We start from the raw sequence: 19,337 nt of genomic DNA on the forward strand, positions 1-19,337 counted from the left end.
TGTGTGTGTGTGTCTGTGTGTGTGTGTGTGTGTGTGTGTGTGTGTGTGTCTCTCAGACTGGAGGACGGCAGTCAGTATCTGTTTGCAGCGTCCAGCAGAGAGCTGCAGCTGCTTTGGTTGAAGAAGCTCCAGAACTGCAACGAATCAGCCAGCAGCGACTCTGACGACTCGGGGTGAGCACACAGACACGTCTGGACGAGGACCCTCGTTAGCATAAGACACACCTGTAATCCAGACCCTTTACTGTTAAACAGCCCTTTGAGGAATAAAGATCAGACTCACTTTTGTGGACTGAAGCTCTGATTGGTCCTCAGAAGGTTCCCACTGTCCACTGCAGGTCTTAAAAAGCTTTGAATTCAGTTTCCCTTTAAAAAAATGTCCTCAGAAGGTGTTAAAAGTGTTCAACATCTTGTCCAAAGGTGTTTTTATATACTGAATATCGTCTCTTTCCTGCTGTAGACCTGCAGTAACATTAGTTGTAAGTTTATTTGTGTGTTTGCGGCTGTCGGGAGACGTTTACATCTATAAACTACAGTGAGACGATGCGACGGTGGATTGTTCTGCAGGAACAATTATCTTAAAACGTTTCCCAACAGCTGCAAACACATACAAAAGAACTTACAGTTATTGTGATACACTGCTGGGAACTACTGAGAAAAATTAGATATTTTCAATCATACTTTAATACTTTGGTCGTTGTTATCGTATTAAAGTATTAAATTGCGTTCAACGTAGTATTAAAAATGTATTTCAAAGTCTTAAATTTAGCTTGTTAAACCTTGTAGAGACCCTGATTACATACAAATCACATCCACTTTATATATTGCTGAAAATTGCTCAAACCGCTCTGCAAGTCGTTAGATCTTCTGTGGTCCTTTAAGTCTGATCTGTCAGATTTGAAAGACCATGACTGCATCTTTTTTAACACCTATAACTGCAAATCTCATACGTTTCATTCCTGCTGTCCTTTGTCCAAATAATCCATCAGTTTTTACTTTAATCTCAGTTGTAGAAACGAATTATAAGTTTGTGAAGAAACAGGTCTAAAAATAATAAAATATCATTTTCAAGATTTAGAAACTTGGTGATGCGTTTAAGGAGGCTCAGATATCCAGATTTAATAGCCAGCTGATGAAAACGATGCTGTTGGGAAGTCAAAGCCCGAAGACAAACGTTAAAAAGAATAATTAGCAGTTTCTCGCGTTAAAAATGTTGTTCAACAGTTACCAATTACAACACCAACACAATATGTCTTTTCAAAACATATAAGTTTGTAGAGTATTAATATTTTTCCACATAAAAACTGTTGAAATGTTTCAGTATTTAATGTTGTCTGTTTAAGTCAGAAAACATCTTTTAACCCTTATAAAACATTTTAGGTTATGAAACTGTAAGATATTGTATCTTGGATTGATAACAGAGGAAGTTGTAGTCTTCCTGTTCATACTGACCATTAGAAGATCCCTTCATAATGACCTTACAATGGAAGTGATGGAGGACAAAATCCACAGTCCTCCTTCTGTGCAAAAAATGTATTTAAAAGTTTATCTGAAGCTAATATGAAGCTTCAGCGTCCAAATGAGTCAAATCAAGTAGATATCTTTCAACGTTACAGTCTTTTTAGTGCCAAAGTTCCTCTTTTTGTTACTATACTTCCACCTGCAGCTCAACAGGGAAACACTGTCCGAGGAAACACAAAGAGGGAAGGGAAAGATTTGGGGATCTTTTAAAGCTATAATATGTAATTATTCCACATTAAAATGTGTAAAAACAACTAGACCTATGTTATATATGTTGTTGAGTTGTGTTCTTACATTATCCCAAATGTTTCCAACAGAAATCTGTAATTTAATCAAAGTAACGGACCGTTTCATTTGGTCGCCTGTCGATGGCGTCATACCTCCTCTACCAAAGAGTAAATACGCACCAGATGCATACGGCGGCGCTGTGTTTGTCCGCTACAATGGCGTCTACCAAAGAGTAACTTACACACATACAAGATAATACATCAGCGTTGTGGTTGTTCCACACAAACTGTTATAAATGGACTTTTATTCAGTTTTAAGCCACATTTTCATGATAAATTTAGGTGGTTTTTAACTATATCTTTTAGCCAGAAGAAGGATTTTAGTCATTGGACGTCTGGATCTTAAGTTATCAGAGAAATAAACCGAACAAGTGTTAGCAGCAGCTCGGCTAACAGCCCCTCCAGGAAGTCTGGTGGTCGCCGTACATCGTCGGAGAAACACTTGATTTTTTTAGGTGAAACAGCTTTATTCAGTGTTTTTACCTGTAATCTCCGGGTCCGTTTGTTCTGGAGAGGAGGAGACCTCTGCGGATGATGAACACTGGAGTAATCCTATCCCGCTGAAGCTGGTTATTTAACAACGAAGACAACAACTCCCATGATCCCTTGCTACTTCACACCGTCATCACACTCCGTCTTTTGCTATTGTTTTGATTGAGACGCCTAGCGGCTGAAATTACATATTGTGTGTTTAATAGCCAGAATGAACAGAACAGAGTGATTACAGTGAGGAAAGGTGCTCATATGGACTCCTGACTGCTGTTGACAAACTGTAAACTTTTCCTTTAAGAAGTATCTCTGTAAAATTCTGCAAAAAAGTGAGTACAAAGTACAAACTGCTATTAAAAGGAGCCTCCAACCTCTAACCAATGACGGACATAGTGAAGAATATGTGATATAAATTCATTCTCCCCGAGAAATATGAAGAACATTTCCTCCCAGAAAAAAGGAGGAAATGGACTGTAAACAACATGGACGCCGTCATATCTGGACCTGGTTAAATGAAAGGACAATATGAGAACAAATCCTTATTCTATACTTACTCATTTTCTTTATTTTCTGCTTCTTACTTTGACTTTATAAAATTGAAATAATAAGTGACAAAAAATAAATCAAGAAACATAAAAAACCCAAAAAGTTACCAAAACTAAAACTCACTACTGGAGAGTCTCGGAGCGACGAACACGAATCAGTCAGCATCCAAAAAGTATGAAGGTTTGTTACCTCGATAATTTGTTCTGGATTTCATTTTTATTTGTGACCCGGATTATTAAGAATTCACTTTATTGAAAGGATTTCCTGCGGTGAACAGAAAGCCGATCAAACAAAAGAATTGCGTGGATGGTTCTGGGGTCAAACGGGACGCGTGTAGGGTCATCACGTCGGATGGAGTTTCAGACCGAAGTGGTTTCCTACAAACAGAGGAAGGTAATTTGACTTTGACTTTCACATCTATCTGTTCACACTGAGCGCTGTGGGGACACCGGGCACCTCTCAGGTGGGTGAGAGGCCAAAGAAATGAAACTCTACGCCAGCAGGGTTTTTCTTTAATGAGATGCTTTGACAAGGTGAATTACATTCAGCGGGCACACAATGGTGGAAAAAGCACACGGTGGCAAAGGACACAGCAGCCACGGGTCTATTCAGCTGTCATGCATTACGTCTGGTTTAGTTTGCTGCACGGACATAAAAATATGAAATACTGCAGAGGCAACGTGACTTAAACATTCATAAAATGCACTGATCAAAGGATTTCTGCAGGAGAAATATGTTTATTTAACATTCTGCCCTCGTAGCGGGGGTGGTTGGTTTGAGCCAGTGGAAGAAGTATTCACATCTGTTTCTTAAGTAAAAGTAGGAATGCAACAGTGTAGAAATACTCTGATACAAGTAAAAGTCTTGCATTCAAAATTTGTACTTAAGTAAAAGTACAAAAACATCAAATTATACTTAAAGTAGCAAAAGTAAAAGTACTCATTATGCAGCATGCAAATGACATTATTCTGAAATGTATTTGGGAATAATATGTATTATATTAACTAAGGATGCATGATAGTGGATTTTCTGCTGATATCCGATATGCAGATATTTCCAACTCATTGTGGCTGATTGATGCTGATATATGCGCATATTTTTCTCCAGCTGGCTGAGGAGACTATTATACATGCAAACATAGATTATACTAAATATGATCAAGAAAGACAATATATGAAGGAAGAACTGAGGAAGACTGGAGTTCAGGAGCTCAGCATTAAAACTTTAATGAACCTGCCAAGTGGGAGCAGCAGTAGAGTTTTCATTGAGTTTATTAGACAGACAGGATTAATGTGTAGGATTTAATCTCTGGTCCACACTCCGGACCAGAAGGTGGCGGTAATGCACCTAATACGCTGGTTACCAACCGCCGGAATAAACCAGGAAGAAGAAGTTTTTTTTTTCAAACAGAGTGGTACATCCTGTCAGCCGAAGTGTTTCCTATCTGTGCAGCTGAACACAGCAGCTCCTCCACGGACTGTTTCACCCTGACGGTCCCGGTGTTTCCTCCGCAGGCTGCACTTCACTCAGCTGCCCGACAGACCAGCTGCTTCTTCCCACTTTAACCTGAATAACAAACCGGTTGATCCACATGGATTTAGCTCGGCTAAACACACAGTGGACAGATGAAACTGATAAAACTGAATCTGAGATGAATTATTGTCTCGTCTTTCCCAAACTTTCTCAAAGTCTCTTAATATCTGCCTCAGCTGCTAGTTAGCTAATAGGCTAGATAATGTTAGTTCTTTATGTGACAAATTTGAACTCATTAGCAACTGAAGTTTGTAGTTTGGAGAATCTAAAATAGCTTTGATAGTCAGAATAAAATGTCTACACAATAGGTACACTAGAATTAATACTAGCATGCTAATATTAGCTTAAATTAAGCTGAAAATGAAAACATCTGGAGTAGCTTTTTTCTGTTTTGATTGAGCTGGCTAGCAGTTTCCCTCTACTTCCAGTGTTTGTGCTAAGCTAGGCTACATATGTCCTGGACCTCTCTTTGTGCTAGAAGCATAGAAACAAATCTGATCTTGAATTGCTTGTTAGGTAATAATCAAGAGGAATAGCTGACATATAGCAAGCTAACATTTCAGCTACATGACGTTAGCTCTCTACCTAAACAGTCAGCTCATAGCAGCCAGCGTTGGTTCGGGGATGATGGATTATATAAAGTAGCTGAAGAGTCGTGATACATTTTGTTCAAAAAAATGAACATTATCTTGTTCAGGAGAGCGTCGTCAGTCAACCTGAGTTTGGAGAAGTTAGCCGACGCTGCGGATGATTCAGTGTCCGCCGAGCCGTCCGACGGGAGAGCTGAGAGCCTGGAGAGACAATCGTCCACAGAGAGCCAACCTCCTCCCAAACCCCCCCACACCTACTACAACAGACACCGCTACCCGGAGGGCGGCGAGGCCACGACAGGTGAGAGGACACAGCACACACGTTCCCATCCAGGTTAGTAAGTGAAGAAAAACATGCTAATTAATCATAAATCTTATAATAAAATATTCAACATTCATATCAACCCAAACTATCCAGAGGTCAAAAACAGGAGCACTGAATTACCTTAAATCTTACAATGTTATCAGCAGCGCTGCAACTAATGATTATCTTCATTATCATATTTCTTAATTAACTGATCAGTTGTTTGGTTCAGAAAATGTTGAAAAATGTGTTTCCCAAAAGCCAAAGATGACAAATTCAAATGTCTTGTTTTGTCCACAACCTGAAGATCTTCAGTTTACTGTCATAGAGACTAAAACCAGAAAATATTCACAGTTAAGAAGCTGAAATCAGAGAATCTGGATATTCTTCTCCTAAAAAATGACTTAAAATGAATAATCGATTATCAAAATAGTTGGTAATTAATTTAATAGTTGGCAACTAATCGATTAAGATAGATAGATAGATAGATAGATGGATAGATAGATTAGATTAGATTAGATTAGATAGATAGATAGATAGATAGATAGATAGATAGATAGATAGATAGATAGATAGATTAGATTAGATAGATAGATTAGATAATCATCTAATCGTTGCAGCTCTAGTTATCATACACATGATAGCAGCATCCATATAAACCTTAACTTTCAAAAGTTCTTGTATGAATCGCTACATTATGATATAATGATATCAACTCTTCAAGATGGATGGATGGATGGATGGATGGATAGATAGATCAATAGAGTACTTTATTAATCCCAAAGGGAAATTAAAGTGTTAATAGCATAAATCAAAATACAAAAACAATGAGGTAGATAAAAGCAACAGATTAAAAATTATAAACAATAACTAAATTGATTAACTCAAATATAAAAAATAAATAGAGTTAATAAAAGTTGTATAGAGACTAGAAAGCTCACATGTTAAATAAAATTCAGCTTGTTGGAACCAACATGCTAATGAGCAGATTATCATTGAGCGTATAAATGAATCTGTGTGGATATTTATTTGGTGTGATTGTATTTTGTTGCATTACAGACCAACAGAGTCGCCCAAACCAGCCTCCTTCAGTGCCTCCTCCTCCTCCTCCTCCCCCCCCGGACTCCCAGGACCCCCCCGCTGCCGCCGCGCAGGTAACAGACGACGCCACCAACAAGTCGAGTTGGAACGCCTTCAGGAAGTTTTTCACAAAGAAGTAGAGCTCCATCGACCATCGATCCATCCGACGCCTGTTGGTACAGTTTGGGACGTTAATACTGGAATCTAAGGTTTACTAGTTTCATCAATCATTTACTGATAAACTGCTTCTGCCTTACAGAACACAACCTGCTTTTATATGAGTGTAATCTGATTAAAACATTTAACTGAAGGTCATTTCAAGAACTTCTTCCAGAGCAGCAGAGATCTCTCCACTGAAGAAGACTTCAGAGGAAACCAGTTAGTTGTTTTTTTTAATCATGTGGTTTGTTAAAGATGCATTTAAAAGCTCTTGTTCCTGTTTAAATGCACTTTGAATGTAACGTAATGACTAAGAATCTGTCAGAAAAAGACGAAGTTTGAATCACAGAAACAACAACACAGCTATAGAAGAAGACTGTTTTCATTTGAACCTTCATCCTCCTTCACAAATAATCTATTCAAAGCCAACATGCTAAACATTAGCTTAACTAAGAAACATCTTCAGTCTTTAACACCTTTCTGGGGTCAAGTGAACAGAATTATCGCTGTAAGTTAAATTATTATTATATATTCAGCTTTTAGTGGTTTTCTGTTATTTCTATCTTGTTCTGATGTCGGATGATAAACATGGTCCAAGTTCAGGTGTTCAAATGCTGCCTGCAAGTCAAAGGTCAGGGCTTCAACCTGCTCTGATGCTTCGTATGACATCAGCTCATCACGTGTTCATTAACGTCTGATCTGTTAATCTGTTAATCTGTACCTTTGATTGGTTGCTGATCAGTTAGTGAATATCCAAACAAAATCAATAATAGCTGCACAACAACACAATGTCAGTCAAAACTCACCTGTATTTATTTATTTACACATCTTCATCACACGAACCAGCTGTTCATATCATCAATAACTTTCATCACTGCATCATAAAAACCAAGTGAAGCCTTCGTTGGACGTCTGCTCGTTAAACGACTGTTAATCGTCTGTTTATATGACTTTTAATGAGAATCTGCTGTAAAACAGTCTGAAGTGACTTCGTTTGAATAAACATGATCTCCACCTTTTTGAAAAGTCACACAAAGTGATCGACAGCAGATCAATTAAAACACGTTTGTCACATTTTAGGAGGCAGAGCCGAAGAGACGCAGCTCCGTATCATAGGGTAATGATTTATTATTCAGAGTTTATTTATTAACGAGCAACAAATCCAAACATCTCCAGTCGATCCTCTCTCTGCCATTCAATCAGATCAATCAGCCAATCATTAAAAATAATGAGTCCGATTAAGACATTTGAGAGAAATCAGGAGTTGAAACACTTCAGTTCAGTTTTGGGAAATTAAAGTCAATTGAAGTGAATTTAAGAGATTCATTCACACAAACTGTCTCCAGTTTATGAATCATAAACATGTGATGTAACTTCATCATTGATCTGTTTCTGCACTTTAACAGAAACTTATTTATATTCAAGGTGGGAAAATTAACACTTTTGATGTGTTTGTATTCATCAATAATCTCATTTATTTTATCGATTTACTGTTAGATTTATATGTTGTGTTCATACGCAGCAGATTGTGGAATATACAGTTCAAAAGTCAAGTTAATAAACTGCACCGAATGTTTAATCAAATGTTTTCATTTTCCTGTCAGTGATGCAGAGGTCAAAGGTCAACTGTCTGAGCTGCAGTGTTGAAGCTTTTTCTACTAAATATCTGACTTTATTCTGTGAGGTTTGTTTATTTGAGAGTTTAAAGTCTCTCTTAAAGGATCATTCTGCTGATTTTCTAACAATGAACTGATCTACTAACGAGTATCGTGTTTGTATCAAAGCTGATATATCTGATTAAAAACCCGTCAGTGAGTCACAGCGCTGCACTGGGTCACATGTTCCTTCATCATCAAGAGTTTGGTCACGTTAGTTTATTCAGAAACGGCTCCAAAGACTAATAACAGCATCATGTTTTCAGTCTCTGGAGAGTAGTTCTGTGTAAGGCAGACGCTACTGAGCATGTGCAGGAACACGGTTTCTGTTTGCAGCTTGTTGCGCTGCAGATCATCAACATCTGGACTTTGTACTGAAGTTATTTGAGAAACAGTGTAGTTTTGACATTTTGTTTGTTTACATGATGGTGAATCTGCTGCACTGTGTTTACTTCTCTACACTTCTGGTTTCCTCACAGTCACTGATGTAGCTGTAAAAACTTTTACTGGAGAAATTCATACATTTGATCAATTACAAACCAAAACCTCAAGTTACTAGCTTGTTGTGCTCCAGATCACAACTTCCTGTAACGTCACAGACTCGTAGTGAATCTGTGGTTTCAGTCTGATGAACGTCGTCTGTTCATGAGGACGTTAAAGGAAACGTTTTCTGCCTAAAATGTCCACATGAGGCGACGTGTTCTGATCTGTTTCTAGTTTCATTCACACAAAAAAAAAAGTTCCCAAAGAGCGAGAAGAAGAATCTGCTGTCAGACAGCAGCAGATAAAGAGCATCAGTAACTGGGACGTTACTGGTTCCTGTTAGAACTCTTGATGGAAACATCAGAGTTTATTCTCTCGTCTGAATATGAACTTTAATTCTGTCTTTTTGTTTTTGTCTTCATGTGGCTGCTGAAGCTCTGATCAGAGTTTATTTATTCAATTAATCGGTTAGTTAACGGGAAGAAAACATATTGGCAACTATTTTGTTACATGATGATCATCGATGAATCAAGTCTTTTTAAAAAAAAAAAAAAAACCAAAAGCACCAAATATTTGACAGTCTTAGTTTCTCAGATGAGGATTTTCTGCTTTTCTATCATAAAGTCGTTTGGTCGTCCAGCTGATCAGGACAGAAAGACGCTGGAACAACTTTCCAACAACATTTAGTTTCTAGTTGAAATACGTTTCTTCACATCGTCCAACAAAAAGCAGCTGAATCAACCTCTCAGGTGGAGGACAGCAGACTTCATATTGATTAACTGGATCTATCAGATTCATTATCAGTTATCTAATGACGACTACACACCTGCTCCAGGTTGATTACACATGTTGTTCATCTCGTGTCTTCGTCCGCTCTGACTGATGAAGACTCAGTAGTGATGAAACTTTAGTCTGTTTGCTCCATTAAAGTCTGTTTTTTGAAATATTTAATTTCTGTTGTAGAGAGAAAGTTAGTTTGGCTGTTTTATCTGCAACAGGCTCAATTTTATTAATCAAGATATTCCACCTTTTTTTGTTTTAATTTTAAATCTCCAATTATTTGTACATTGAGACATTAAACTACATACATTTCAATAAAAACTGACCAGTAGTTTAATATGATATAAAACCTAAAAGAACATCATATCTTCACTTTGGAGAAGCTGAAACCAGAATATTTTTGTGTTTTTCTTCAAAAAATAACTTAAACGATTAAGAAAATATCAAAATTGTTGATTATTTTTCTGTCAATCCACTAATCAACTAATAATTTCATTACTGAAACATAAAAGTTTGAATGACTGAGTTATATTTGTATCTAAAGTGATTTGAACTTGTTTCCATGATGATGATCGGTGCTCCGGTGTGTAGTTGCAGCTGTCCGCCTCACGGTGGCGCTGTCGGTGCAGTAATGAGCCTCCCGCTCCTCCCGGTGTTCCCAGTCTGAGTCTGCGGGCTCCAGCCGGCAGATTGTCCAGTTCAGAAGTTTATTTCCAGCGCTTGACATTGATTGAACCATTAACCCTGCGGCGCCAACACAGCTAATGATTTTCCTGCTTGTTTTCGTGCAGCAGGTCAGCAGGATTTCTCCTCTCTGGCTGCGACTTCACTCACTTTTTCCTGCTTTTTTTTATTTGATAATCTGCGGCGGGAACTGTGGAGCCATTTCCTTCCTCATGAATTCATGTTTTCACCGCTGGAGATGTTTGTTCATCTGCTTCACGACAGATTCACAGACAAAAACTGTCTGAACACAAAGTTTCATCAACATGTTTCTATAAAATATTTAAACACAGTAAACACTTAAACATGCTGAATATTTAACCAGAGAACAATAAATAAATATATCATGAAAGAATTTAATGCAAAGAATAAAAAAAACGTGCAAAATCTCAATAAAAAATGTTCAAAAATATTTAAAAATCTGAACTTCAAAATCCATCTGAGACGATTTCAGTGTTTGAGGTTTATTACTGAACATTATCAGGATTATTATTATATATTTTATATTAATTGCAAAAGACTTAATTTGAAGATGATCTCAAATAAATACAAATGTCATGAACTATATATGAGGTGTGTCTGTTTAGATTTAATTCACACAGATACGTAAAGGAAACAAAATACAATTTACACATAAAATAGTAAAATAAGAAGCAATTAAACAAGAAAATCAATTATTTTACACCTCATATCACCTTGAATGAAATGTGAATTTCTGATTAACCTTTAGACGGCAAATCAGTTACATTTGGTCCTAAATTAGATGAAAATGAAGTCATAAATGTTTCAGATAATTTAATAAACCTCTGATTTAGTTTAAGATGTTTAAAGTTACATTTAAAGGGAAACTAAACCTTTAACGAACCTTTATTGTCACTGCACGAGACTCACTGTGCTGCACCGAGTTATATAGGATGAATAATATATAAATATAAATATGAATATAAATATAAATAGTCATGGAAAAGGAAGTAAGGCGCTGTAAGTATCAGGGGTCACAGTCTTGTCCTGGTTTGTGTGCAGTTGTGCGGTCAGTAAACAGTTTATGATGTGAAAACATGTCAGCGCAGCCTTCCGGTCCTGAATCTGAGGGGTTTTGGCGGGTTGTTTCAGGAGATTTATTGTTTTGTGGTAGAAACTGTTCGGTCGGTGATGCACCTGTAGCGGACTGGGTGGAGGAGGTGGTGGTGGTGGTGATGGAGGAGGCGGTGGCGGCGGCAGCGGTGTGCCGGGTCGCTGCAGACGGGTGGCGGCTCTTCTAGAGGCGGCAGCTGAGCTCCGCGGTGACTGTCTGCGCGCAGCTGATGACCCGCTGCAGCTGCCGTAGGCCACCGCTGTACGTGAGGATGCTTTCAGAGCTGCAGCACATCTTTGTTCAGGTTTACTTTCTTTACAGTCCATGAAACAGCCCGGAACTAAAGCTCGACTCTCTGCACCATGTGTCCACTGATGAGGACGGAAACGAGTCCACATCGACGTTCTTTGGTCTTTAAATTCAGCTTTAATTAAAGGACATTAACAGGTAACTGAAACTGTCTTAAATTATGTTTTATTATTATATTTCAGTGGCAGAATATAACTATCTGAGTGACCATCAGCTTTCCTCCTGTTGCCGGTGTGTTATTGTTTGTTCTGTTGGAAATATTTTTGTCCCTCCAGGCCTCCGTCTGATTCGCGCTTCAACATTCAGCTCACGGCGACAGAAACCAGCAGAGAGACGAGAAACAGCAGGAGATCAGAGGCAAACCTGTCTGCAGCTCAAAACCCAGTTTAACCAGTTTAACTTCCCAACACACATGCACACACACACACACACACACACACACACACACACACACACACATACACGCACACACACACACACACACACACACACACACATACACGCACACACACACACACACACACACACACACACATACACACACACACACACACACGCACAAACACACACACACACACGCACACGCACAGCAGCGGACAGACGGCGAGTTCGTTCAAGAAGAAAGAAAATCACAAATCGATGTTTTTATTCTGCAGTTTTTTTCTTCTCTTGTCTGACTGCAGCTCTGATTCTTTTCTGCAGGTTTCAGCTGCAGATGATTTGGTTTCTCTTCAGCGGGAGAAGAAAGACGAGCAACTTTCTCTCTCTGGCAAAAGAAAAATGTAAAAAAACAAAGATTTTTGCACTTTTTTAAAGGAGAATCTCAACGTGTTTTGTTCTCCTGAGATTAATAAAAAAGTAAAAGTTTCCTGGATGTGGATTAAAGACACTGAGGTCTCGGATGTCCTCCGTATTTTTCTGCTAATTTGGGGGATTAAACAAACCCAAACATTTGAACGATGACATTAAATCCCTAAATTACACCGGGAAGGGTTTTTAATCCTGGTTTTGGCCTATTTTGGGGTTAATATCTTCACCAAATTTAAAGCAGTATTTACACCAGGATAAAGGAACATTTACATTTAACAGGACATGGGATTTAAAAAAAAAATCCAGTTTATGAACATTTATTGAGGGTTGTGGTCCAGATTATTACAATATGCAGGATTTATCGATCTTTTTAACCGGGAAAACCTCACATTAAACCCTTTACATGCTGGAAATTAACTGAAATAGTGCCATTGGTTTCTAATTTTAATATTTATTAAATTATTTACACTTTATTTTGTAAGCAGACATGTTTGCTATTTGCTTAAATACTAATTTAAGTTACGGTTTGCATTCACGGATAAATATTACCGCAGTTTTAACCAGATTATTTTTGTTTATATAATGAGATTATTATATTGTACAAGTAAAATGCGACAGTAAGTAGTTAATAAGGTCACTGTAATCAGCTACGACACAGGACGTTATTAGAATATTACACATATTTGATTAAAACAGAGGAAACGACTTGAAGATGGAGAATTTCAGCGTTTATTTCTCTTCTTTTAAAGTTTTCCGTCTGTTTTCTGTCACATTCACGACCACAGAAACGTTCATCTGACACACGCGCACAGTCACGTTTTTACGTGACATTATTCCGCTGTTTTTTCTCCAAACAAACAACACAACATTTGTAATTAAATACGTGTTTTTTAGGTTATAAAACGTGGAGGAGTTGATGAATAAAAGACTCGATAAAAACAGCTGATGTAGCGACAGTAAAACTTGTCAAAAGTTTGTCTTAATTGTTGAGTTTCAGTTGATATCTTATTACAGTTTCATTTTCTGTTTGTATTTTTCTAGATCAAATCAGAAGAATTAATGGTTTGATTTGGAAACACAAACATGGATCCTCGCTCCGCCGCTGGGAGGCGCCCTCCGTCCTCCTCACAGCTTCCCGCTTCTCTCTGTTGATCCCTCTGATTTATTTGCTCACAACTTTCCCTCTGAGCCTTAAAGCCAATAATAATAATACTGAGGCTGTTTACACGCAGCCGGCGTGTTGAGAAATCACAGCGTCGATGTGTTCAAACATTCTCCGACTTAAAGTCAATAAATTCTGCAGATTAACACCTTCAGTCAGTTCGGTCCTCCTTCTCCTGCTGCAGGTCTGAGGGAACACTGAGGGGTGGTTCCCCTCAGAGGGCAGGTCAGGGGTCAAAGGTCACAGGTGAGGACTGGATGCAGGTTCAGATTTTTCTGTTCTGAAAAATATTCTGTCTGTTGTTGCAGTAAAACATGAAAATATTAATAAAGGGTTATGTTTAATAAGTTACCCCTTAAAAACCTCCAGAACAACCACAAACCACTTAAGATCCCTCTGAGGAACCCCTGAAACGGCTCCAGGGCTGACAGACCCTCTAGGAACCCACTTAATAACCCCACAGAACCTTTTAAGAAGCTTTGTGGCTTTCTTAACTCCCCCAGAACCTCCTTAACAATCCTCGGAGTCCAATAAGAACCACTGAAACCCCTTAAGGGCTTCTAGAATCCCTTTAAAGAACCACAGGAGCCCCTTATTAACCATTAGACATGCCTAAGAACCACTGGAACCTGATTAGAACCTATAAATACTCTTAAATTCTCCCAGAACTCCTCAAGAGCCTTTCAGGCACTCCTAAAACCCCCTTGTGAACCCCATTACGAACCACTGGAACCACCTTAAGAACCCACAGACCCGCATTAGAAGCTCTAGAACTTTTCTTAAAACCCAAGGACCCCTCTGGAATCTATTAATACCCCTGAAAATTACCCAATAACCTCTGAATGCCTTTGAAAACTCCTAGAACTCTCTAACGAACCCTATAAAGGGGTTCCCAACCCTGTTAAGATTCTTAATAAGAACCCAAGGAACCCTTTAAGGCCTGCTGAATCCCCTTAATGAACCACAGGAAGCCCGTAACATCTCCATGGAGCCCAACAACATCTGTAAAACTACTCTGTCAATATTCCCTGGATTCTTATGTAGGAAGCCCTGGAACTTCCTTCAAACACCTGGAACTCCAAGAACTGACTTACAAACCTTGTTAAGATTCATTGGAACACAAGGAATCCTCTGAGGGTTGCAGAAACATCCTGTAAGAGGCCCTAGAACTTTCTTAAAACCCCTCAATCCCACTTACGAACACTGGGACCCCTTAAAACCCCCTAGAGCCCCCTTGCTACAATAAATCTCTTAAGAACCCAAGCAATCCCCACAGGGATGCAGGAACCACTTAATAACCCATAGACCTCTTAAGGAAGCACTAGACCATCCTTAAAACCAATTGAGCCCCATAAGAACCCCTAGAAAACCCCAACAGACCCTGCTGAGAACCAGTGGAACCCCCTTAAGAACCCAAGGAACCTTTAAATAACCACATACACTTACTTTGGAACTTCCTTGAATACCCTGAACCACTTTTTGAACCTTGTTAAGAATCAATGGAACACCCCAGCAGAACACAAACAATTTAATAAGGGATACAGGAACCCTTTAATAACCCATAAACCCTTTAACAAGCCCCAGATCTAACCTACCTACCCCTAAACCCCTAGAACCCACTTAATAACACCTAAAACTGACTTATGAACTTTGTTAACAATCAGTGGAACACAAGGAACCCCCTACGGCCTGCGGGGAGATCCCTTAAGAAGCTATAGAACTTCTTAGAACCCCTAGATCTCATTTCAAAAAATCCAGGAACCCCTTAAGAACTCCTAGAACCTCCTTACTACCCCTCTTACCCCAAGGACCCTACAAAGGGCTGCTGGAACCTCTTAATAACCCACAGACCCCTTAATGAACCCCATAAAGAATCAGTGGTACACCCCAGTAGAACCCAAGGAACCCCCAAAGGGCTGCAGGAACAATTTCATAACCCACAGACCCGTTAAGAACTCCTAGAACCTTCTTAGTAACCCTCTTAAGAACCCTCAAATGCCCCCTAAAGAGCCTCTGATCAAAACGCTCCTGATCGGTCACTGATCAGCTTCATTGATCGATATCGATCCCACAGATGTGTTTCTCCTGACTAGCAGAGAAACACAACAGATGTTCTGCAGATTCTCTAGAGACGTAAAAAAAAAAAAAAAACTAACCGCCTGTTTCACATCTGGATGAAACATTTCAGTCGCACTAAAACTTTCAACTTTAAACACTTTTTTTATTACGTGAATCAATTCTCAGGTTGATTAAACATCTCGGCTAAAATTATCACCGGTTGGTGTAAAACTGACAGGATGAGTGAAGGGTCCTTGGAAGCAAAACGAAAACAGGTGTTGGAATAAAATCCATGAAAATCAAATTAATCTTTGCCTATGATGATAATTGAGATGTTAATTATGATCATCCTGCTGGAGGTCAAAGGTCACCCTAATGTTTCTGTCTCTCTGCAGCCTCTATTACATGTAAAAATCATCTTTCCACTCCACCCAAACACAAATATGTCATGTTTAGTAAAAAGTTTCCACAGTGATAATTACACTTTTATTATTTTCAACACTCAAATAAACCCATTTAGACAACGTACAAATTGATATATAACACAATCAAGATCATGAAGCAAGAAGTATATATTTTCTTCTTTGTGGGATAAAATAAAAATGTTTAGATCTGCTAACAAATTGGATGAAAAGCATGGTGTTGATGGACAGCTGGAGGCTGTAAATGTATAATGTTTCTTTACAGATTTAATTAACAGCAGCACATATTGGACAGCGTTCAAACCAAAACAGCTGGTGACAATATAGAGATTATTTTTTAATCACTTGAATGAGAAAGTTTATATTAAAAAAAACTCTTTTGCCATCACATATTTCTGTCTTTTTAATTGTGAAAAGAGCAAAAATGTTCTGAGGAAATCGAACATTTCAATGTGTTTTTACACTTCAGGAGAAAATGAAGTGAGTCTGGTTTAGTTTGATTTGACATAAACTGACAAACAGAACAGACAGAACAGACGTCTCTTCACTCTGCACAGCTCAGCTTCTCATTTATGTGAGTTTGTTCTAAAAGTAAAAATGAAGTCTGGTTTAGTTTGACTTGAATTCTCAGTTGTCAGTTAAGCAACAACACAGTTTAGAGTAAACATTTCACTGCTTATTGAAAACTCTGGTTCAGTTTGATTTGAAGAGCAACAGAAGAGGAAAGATTCTTCCTCGGTCCTGTCATGTGTCACACTGCTGCAGACGAGTTCGCTTTAATGAATGAAGTTTGATTTTAAAATAAAAAGTTGATAGTTGAAGAAACAGAATCAAGAGTCGACATCTTTCTCATCTGTAAACGTAAAGATTTAAATGTGTTTTAAAATGTAGAAGTAAATGAAGAGAGTCTGGTTTCATTTCAACCTTCAAACATGTCTTTCTGTTGACGTCACTTCTCTTCACCTGCTGCTTCACGTGTCACGATGAAGAAAATATTTTATTAAAACATGAAACTTCACTCAGATGATTCTTTGACAAACCTGCAGGTGAAATAAACGACATCAGCAGAGTTTGATGCAGGTTTTTGTCTTTCTGAGGCTGGATGGATGTTTTCTCTTTGCTGCAGCTCCTCCTCCTCCTCTTCCTCCTCCTCCTCCTCCTCGTTGTCTGTTTGGATGTCTCACAGCCCGACAGACACAAGCAGGAATTTACCTCAACACACACACACACACACACACACACACACACACACACACACACACACACACACACACACACACACAGGAAACATATAAGCAGAGTCACAACAACTAACAGTAAACAACAACAGTAAACAACCAGGATGTTCAGTCACTCGGTGTCACAGAGAAGCTGAAACACAAACAATTCAAATCACTTCATCACATATAAATATGAAATCAACGCAGCAAATACAGTATTAAGCTCCGCAGAGCGCGCGCACGGAGCGTTTTTACGCATAAAAACGAGGAAAAACGCACCGAACGTGTTCATGTTTGTTTTCTGCTGCCGGAGTGCTCTTTAGCAACAATTATTATTCATCGTGAAGGTTCGTTCTTGATTTTGAAAATCTTATTCACTCACTTAGTTCTGCCGGAACAAATTCCATCTGCTGATGAAGAAGATGTGACTGAAAGCTCCGGGAAGGAGACCTTCTGATAATATACAGTTATTATTATTATTTACTGTTGTTTCTAGTTATCAGCCTGATGAGAATAAACTCAACACGTTTTTACTTTCTAAAAATATTTTACCGTCCAAACATCAAATCTGAGTTCAGACATTTTTTAAAAATATTTTTCAAAATGTTTTATGAATCAGAGGTCAGATGAAAGCTCACATCTCTGCTTCTACACTAATCTGTTCCGCAATAATACAAATGTTTGTTCATAAATGTTTTTATTTTTACAAAACTGACATCAAAGTTGAATAAATCCTTCAAACAACAAATGAAACTGAAAAGATCAAACGGATCAAATATTCAACTTAAAAACGATCAAACATCTATGAAACGATTTCAAATCTACATTTATTTCATTTTTTTTTTTTTTTCATTTAAACTGATGTTCAGTTTCCTCTAAACGAGAACAAAAGAAACCTCTGAGACCAGATCATTTCTCTTATTTTTTTTACATATTAAAAGAGCTTTTCGTCGCGTGCTTCGTCTCCTTCCACCTTCATCTTCCCTTAATGAAGAGAATGTGTGTGATTTCACTCACAGTGTCACTCTGGATGCTCCTCGCAGCTCAGACTCGCAGCTCAGACTCGCAGCTCAGCCTCAGTGTGTCCGAGCTGCTGCGACCTGCGGCGGCTGAAAGTCTCCAAACGAAAACATGAAAAAAAAAACAGACTCTTTAGTTGAATAATGATATGAGAGGAAATGTTGAGTCTTTGTTTAAACTCTGGATGGAAACACTTTCCTTCAATGTTTGGGATTATTTTTAGATGATTGTGGTTTTAAGACTCACAGCAAAATCTAAAAAAAAAAGTGATAAATAGTTTCTTCTCGTGTGTCTCAGATTCAGTGATTTAACTGTGATACCACCTTAAAAACGCCAAATTCACTCTGACTGATTCATAGCTGCACGCGCTTCACACTAAACGCTTTAAGGTGGAATAACATCAGCAAACCTGGAGCTCTTATTTGATTCACAGCTGGGTGATGTTTCTGAAGAAAAACTGTGATGTATTTATTTATGTTTATTCATACTTGTAGTATAATACTAGTAACAGATATGACAGTAGAAGATATTATAGCAGTAACTGCACATTATAAATATAATAATAAATGTTCCACGGAGTCTAATCTGTGTTTTATTTGCAGTGTGGAGACAAAAACAGCAGCAGAGGAAGTGAAAGTGGTACTACAGTGTCAGTAGTATCTGTAGCTATAGCAACGACAGTGTTAATATTGATAGTAGTGATGTTAGATATCATTAAAAACTGTGATATTAGTTTAGTATTAGAACAGCAGTAGAAGTACTACATGTACTAGTACAGCAGTAGTACTTGTAGTAATAACAGCAGGGCCGTAGCAAAGATTTTATAAATACTGAGGTCTTGACCCCCCCCCCCCCCCCAACTATAACCAATAACCAAATATAAGCTACTAATATGTTTCTGTGGTTATTTGAATTCTTCGTACTTTATATGTTCAGTAATATTATCTGTCAACTTCAATGATCAACATGAATATTTGATACATTTATGTTCACTTTAAACTCTTTTACCCCCAAAACTGTCAGAATTATTATAATTATTATAACTGTGATCGTCACATTTAAATAAACTGAATCTCCAAATGGAAAAATACTGAAACTCTGCTCATAAAACA

General features: G+C 38.1%; 1 protein-coding gene across 1 annotated transcript in view; it reads left to right on the plus strand.

Moving 5' to 3' along the window:
• sptbn5 (spectrin, beta, non-erythrocytic 5) overlaps positions 1–8,111 on the plus strand; it is a 61,666-nt gene extending 53,555 nt beyond the window's left edge. Inside the window, exons 77-79 of the mRNA XM_042387806.1 lie at positions 57–173; positions 5,073–5,266; positions 6,329–8,111. Of these exons, the coding sequence (XP_042243740.1) occupies positions 57–173; positions 5,073–5,266; positions 6,329–6,489 (472 nt within the window). The 3' untranslated portion in view covers positions 6,490–8,111. The remainder of the gene's footprint in view (positions 1–56; positions 174–5,072; positions 5,267–6,328) is intronic.
• The last annotated feature ends 11,226 nt before the right edge of the window (positions 8,112–19,337 follow it).

The sequence above is a fragment of the Thunnus maccoyii genome, chromosome 16, assembly GCF_910596095.1.
Source record: "Thunnus maccoyii chromosome 16, fThuMac1.1, whole genome shotgun sequence".
In the NCBI taxonomy this organism is placed as follows: domain Eukaryota; kingdom Metazoa; phylum Chordata; class Actinopteri; order Scombriformes; family Scombridae; genus Thunnus; species Thunnus maccoyii.